Raw genomic sequence first — 6,479 nt, 5'->3', positions numbered from 1 at the left:
AAGTGAAAATACATTTAACATAAATGCCTAGAAAGTAGCTAGGATATGCCACAAAGAGAACAGTCCCACACTGTTATGATACTATACATTAACTGTTAATTTATTAATCTATATTTATACTGCCACATTCATGAAGTGCTACTGAATTTCACAACTCATGTCACAGCTTTCTCAGTATCATTATATTGCGAGGGAGAGAAGGGGAGATCTTTTTTTTCTTTTTTTTTTAGAGAGTTCTAGAAGGTATATTAGCACAACTAGAAACATGGGTCAGTATAATATTTAGTCCTTATAGTTTTATTTCATTTTGATTTTGATTTTTATAACTTGAAATCATAAGTTTTGGTTTCTCAAAAAACAAAATGGTTCATATTTTTATTAAAATATAGGGGGTAACGTTTTAGACAGAAATAAACTTGGGGGATTACAATCTATGATTTGAAACTATATATAAGGATCAAAGTTAAAATGAGAACAAATTATGATAACCAAGTAATTCGGAAGAATTTAATTTTCAAAAGGGTAAAAAAAATGTGGTTGTGAAATTAATTTCCCTCCCATGCATGTACAATCAAAACAGTCTGGATGCAAGATGTGAGATGTGAATAGTAATGGGACCATTCTTGAAAGAGATGCATGCACAACACCTTCACAACACACACTCTATAATAACACTCTCTCGACCTACTTATTAATATAATCCCACCACTATTGGAGAAACCCCTAACTAGCTTTCTACCAGATGCCGCTCCCTTCTCTCTAGACAAGTGCCGCTTTAATCTCTCAAAAAATCCCTTTTTCTTTCTCTCTCTCCGCCGCAGACGGTGGTGGTGCCGCCTTATTATTTCATAAAAAATGAGTCAGATTTTCTCAGCCATTGAGTACTACCTGGTGAAGCAACCTTCCATTGAGAACTTCACGTGGATTCCCAACAAAACCCTAGCTTCATCTCCTCAATTTCTCGTCTTCACCGTCTTCTGTTACCTCTCTTTCACCTTCTTCCTCTCTCGTCTCTCTCTCCCTCCTGTTCCTCAGGTCATCCTCAAACCCATCACCGCCATCCATAGCACCGTCCTTCTCCTCCTCTCCTTCGTCATGGCCCTCGGTTGCATCCTGTCCACCATATCCCATGCACCTCACTTCCAGTGGATAATCTGCTTCCCGCCGAACACCCCTCCCTCCGGCCCCGTTTTCTTCTGGGCCTACGTCTTCTACCTCTCGAAGATTCTAGAATTCATCGACACTCTCCTGATCATCTTGTCAAACTCCATCCAACGCCTCACGTTCCTCCACGTGTACCACCACTCCGCCGTCGTCGTCATGTGCTACATTTGGCTCCAGACGTCTCAGTCGCTGTTCCCGTTGGTGCTCGTGACCAACTCCTCCGTGCACGTGCTAATGTACGCCTATTACTTATCGTGCGCACTTGGGGTTCGTCCCAAGTGGAAGAAGCTCGTGACAGATTGCCAGATCGTTCAGTTCTACTCCAGCTTCGTCGTTTTGAGCCTTATGCTGTTCTACCACTATTCCGGGTCGGGTTGCTCCGGAGTTTGGGGCTGGAGCTTCAATGTCGTTTTCTATGCCTCGCTTTTGTTTCTGTTTGTTGACTTCCATAAGAAGAATTACGGGTCGAACTCGAAGAAGATGATGATGGCCTGTGACGAGGATGACGACAATTACAACGTTAAAACTTGGAAGCCTTTGATTTATAGTATTCCCAAGTAGAAATCATCATCACAAAATTAATTTTAAAAAAGAAAAGACTCAATCTGTGGAGGAAAAAAAAGAAAGAATATATTATGAGATAAACCAGTTTTTCTTATTTCTTGATGGTAAGTATGAAAGGGACAGTGATGATGGGTATTGGGTCAAGTTAAGTTTCATGTTGTTTCTTATAATTCGTCTGTGATCTGTCTTTTCTTTCCTTTTCCTTTTTCTTTTTTATTTCCTCTTTTGTGGAATATTGTTATTTGGCCAATTTCAACTTATATATTACATGCATGCATTCACATGGTGAAAGGAGTAGTTTGAAGAAACCATATAATTTTGTTTTAATTAATTAAATGTAGCTCTTTTGTGTGTTTTGCATGGGATGATCTATGATAAGCTGAATTGTTAATTAATTATAATTTGAATTTTTATGGATTTTATATGTGTTTTTTAATATATTATCATCCGGTTAATCTGATTAGGGGCCATAGCTTCTGCTTTCTACAAAAGTGTCTTTTTTCAGACTCAAACTCAATATATATATATATATATTTTGATTCTAGAATTTGAATTATATCTTTTTTAGGAATTGGGAGCGCATTATTATTGCTTAAAGTTAATATTTTAGTTTTGATATGGTAGGAAAACTTAATCCAACGAGTAATATTTTATTAATTGTTCTAATCAGGTTAGTTGATTTCTTTTTTTTTTTTTCCCGGTAGTAATTGATTTCTATTAATTTTGAACAAGAAAGAAGAACATGTACAACTTTCCAGTACCAGGAAAGAATATATGCTTTTCTTTTTTTCCCCCCCCCCCCAACCAGAGGAAAGAAAAAATGAAAACTAAAAATGAAGAGATGGGTCCCAATGGAAAACTGAACCCAATCTTCATATCAACCAAAAATGAAAAACTAAAATATTGTTCAGAGAAAACTGTAGATTAACGGCAATAATTGATGGGATTTACATGGTTATTAATATTAATTAATAAAGATGATTGTTTTATATTGATCCTATACCATCCAAGAAATAGATCTTAGGAATATTATTATTATTTTTTGACCAGATTAGGAATATTATTATATACATTGGTAATTAAAAATTTTAAATAGTTGAACAAGAGTTTACTAGAAGAGACGTTTTAGTACCACCTCAGCTAACATCTGCTTTAATTAATGCATTTTTAATACTAAAGTGCTATTAATTAAAATTTGATATATAGTATACTTAATTAATAACTAAAATGTGTACCCCATTTCTTTGTGGAGGGAAAGGCGTTAGCTGTGAGAAAGACCAACACAAGTAATTAAGCTTGTACAATAATTTTGGGAAAAACGCTTTAGACTATATTGTTTCGATGCTATATATTGTGAGCAAATTTGACAAAAATTTCCCAATCTCGCATCATACTTCAAACACAGTATTAAAAACAAGGTGGCTTGTGTCATAGTTTCGTGATGTCATAAACAACCTTCACACAGAGTCCGTGTAAATGTTAACCTTTTACCAAAGCTATGAGTTTATTCTCTATTATAAATCGCTTTCAGCATGTTTTATTGAAATTTAAAAAGTTATTAGCTATATCTTACTCCCTCCGTTCCTTATTATAAGAGACATTTGATGCTTATGTCATGTTCCTATATATAAGAGACACTTAAAAATTGTCTCTAATTTTTTGTGTTGATTTCCTATTTTACCCATATTTATTGTCTCCAATTCACACTCTCTCTTCCTCCCACTTCTCTTTCTTTTAATAATTTAATTGTTCTCTCTCATGCTCTCTCTCCTTATTAATGAGGGCAGTTTTGGAAAAAAAATTATATTTTTTACACATTGATTGTTCTTAACTAATTTTAACTGTTTTTTTATCAACGTAAATCGGTTATTTGTCTCTTATAATAAGGAACAGGGAGTAAAATTTAATAACTTTGTCATTTCACCTCTATTAATACACACTTTACCTCATGAAACAAAGTTTATACCATAATAAATAAATGGTAAAATTACACATTTATATGAAAAAAATTTAATAATATAACTTATAAATAGGACGAATGAAACATTTTTCTCTGTCTTATCAATAAGATCATAGGAGTATTTCTTCGCTAGTCCTATTTGAAAAGTAGAGAGATTTTTTTTGTCATTAATATGTCATAATATCATATTAAATTTATTATATGAATATACAATTTTACTCCTAATTTATTATTTTATAAACTATTATTTTCTCAGAAAATAATATATTAAACATAAATAAATTTTAAGAGTCATTACTTTTTGATATGAAATTAACAAGGTTTAAGATTTTTCATATCTTCAAGGTCCTCATGAATCAAATGAGATGAGTACTAGGCCCTCTAGTCCCATATATAAGTTTTAAATAATCGAATTATGTTTAATGAACTAGTAGTTAAAAATTGTTAAAAATAATAAATAGGCCAAAAATATTTTTTTAAAAAATTTTCTTTATTTGTTAAGAGAGAAAATGAGAGGCAATAAATGAAAAAAATGATAAAAGAAAATATATGAGAATAATATTAATATGAGAGAGAGTACTAAATACAATCAACTAAAAGTAAAATAAAAAAAAGTAATAAATACTCAAATGAACTTAAAAATAAAGTTTATATTTTGAATCAGACTGTCTCTAAAAATCAAGCTTATGCATTCAATTGGAAGGAGCAAATGGGAAGGAGTCAAAGCAATGCAAAAAGACATGTAGTTACAAATATGAAACCAGCCGTAAGCTTAGGTTCAAGGTACGGCTATTAATTATGTAGGGCATAATATTCTTTGAAGTTGTTGAGGTATTTTATTTTATATTTCGTTTAGACTTTAGAGAGACACTTTGATATGAACAGTACGTTGCGTTTTTATTTCTAAATCGTGTAATAAACGTTACACACACACACACACATATATGTTGAGTGTATATATACACACCAATATAGAGTTGGTCTAACAGAATAAAGTCCTACTAATCTTTTTTAATCTCAAGTTTGAGTTAAAATGTCGGATATCGAACGGTAATATTAAAAAAAAGCATGTGTATATATAAAATTAATTTAATTAATATCTCATATGAATAATATACCCTAATCCACATATGTGATTTTAATTAATTCATCGGGATAGAAAATGATAGTTAGCACATTAAATCTTCATGTGACTTATATTTCGAATCAAACCATTCTTTCAGAAATAAGGACTACAGGGAGTATAAATATGTAATTTGAAAAAAGCTCCAAAAAAGAACTATGTTCATGCATGGGCATTGAAATATCAAAACAAAAATCTGGAGAATTTGCGTCCCTGCGTAGTGTCCCCATAGGAAGTGTAATAAAGAGAGTGGCAAAGACGGGTTGCTCTTGAATTTTCATTAATAGCTTCATCAGACTCATAACTACCCACCGTTCACTTCATTAATGCACCATTCACTTTTGCATTATTGGCTACCAATGACAACTACGTTGTAGAATAATACCACTCCCATTCCATCCTGAATGTAAATCACTCGTCAAGAAAAATTTAGTCTTAAATGTAAATTTGCAGTATATTTAAGAGTTAAAGAATAAATTTATCTAAAAAGTTTTCATACACAAACACTGAACACTCTGAAGCTTTTTTTTGTTGTAAATTTTTTCTGAAAGTTTAAAATCATAACAATAATTGCTTTATTGTCCCACCGTGAAAAATGTTTATTATTAACATCATTATATTTTAACAATCAACCATAGTTTTTAATGGTAAGGAGTGATATTGTTATAATTTTAAATTTTCAAGGCAAATTTCCACCCAAACAAGCTTGCAAGTATTCTTGATTGAAAACTTTTAAGATAAATTTACAATTTAACCCTATGTTTAATGCTTTTTTTTAATTTTACCTATATTTAATTTTTATTGAAAAGAGAGAAAAAGAAAGGAGATGATACTGATTTATAGAATGTAGAGAAAGAAGAATTTAAATAGAGTAAAATTATTGCATGCGAGAATGTGTTAGATGTCACTTATATTAAAAACCAAAATGGTACTGCTTACTTAATTACTGATAATTACGCTTCAAAAGAACTTTTATTGTTAAAAAAAAAGTAACCTTGGAATATAATATTATACTTTGGCCCCAAAAAAAAATGAAATATAATATTTTAGAAAGATGCACTTTTCTTTTGAATGATTCCATTTTCACTTCCACTATGTTCCTATTTGACTGATTTTGCAGTGAATGGGCAAAGAAAACAGCAAAAGGAGCTGCAACTATGCAGAAAGATTCCGGGAGGTTCTTCCTCGGAAGTACGGCTTATTTGATGATCGTCCTCTTTGGTTATAATTGAAATGTATCTCTTTGTAATTATAGACAGCCCACAGCCTTTGCTTCCTTTAACATTTATTAACAAAAATTAACAAACAAAGATTATATTAGATTTTTTTAAGGTTTATTCTCTTCCGATTTTTTCCCCTCATTTGAATTTTTATCGTTTTTCATTAATTAGATGTTGGTGGTAAAAAAAATTAATGAATGGCAAAAAAAATGTAAAAAAATTAATTAGACTTTTTCTTTTTCATACGCTGCACATAATTTTCTCTGCTAGCATCAATTACTGTGGTCAAATGATGCTTTTTTTTTTTTTTGCGGGAAGGTTAAATGATGCATTTATTACTCAAAGAGTTAATGGTGATGCGATATTATTCTTTTATTAAAATATCGTCAATTTGACGGCTGCAAAGTTACTGCCAGAAAGTAAAGTTTCATGTAAGGCTATAAAAAAT

General features: G+C 31.5%; 1 protein-coding gene across 1 annotated transcript; it reads left to right on the top strand.

Annotated features, from left to right (window-relative positions):
• The first annotated feature begins 711 nt into the window (after positions 1-711).
• LOC114756186 (elongation of fatty acids protein 3-like) lies at positions 712-2,145 on the top strand. The gene has a single exon (XM_028945102.1). It carries the CDS (start codon positions 856-858, stop codon positions 1,723-1,725), a length of 870 nt encoding a protein of 289 aa, XP_028800935.1. The 5' UTR covers positions 712-855; the 3' UTR covers positions 1,726-2,145.
• The last annotated feature ends 4,334 nt before the right edge of the window (positions 2,146-6,479 follow it).

The sequence above is a fragment of the Neltuma alba genome, unplaced genomic scaffold, assembly GCF_004799145.2.
Source record: "Neltuma alba isolate B1F8T4 unplaced genomic scaffold, ASM479914v2 tig00010374_pilon, whole genome shotgun sequence".
Taxonomy (NCBI): Eukaryota; Viridiplantae; Streptophyta; class Magnoliopsida; order Fabales; family Fabaceae; genus Neltuma; species Neltuma alba.
Note: the sequence above shows the minus strand (reverse complement) of the source record. Positions and strands in the feature narration are given on the sequence as shown.

What these genes read in the sequence shown, in the direction of transcription:
- LOC114756186 (XM_028945102.1), top strand. Translation starts at nt 856, where the DNA reads ATGAGTCAGATTTTCTCAGCCATTGAGTACTACCTGGTGAAGCAACCT.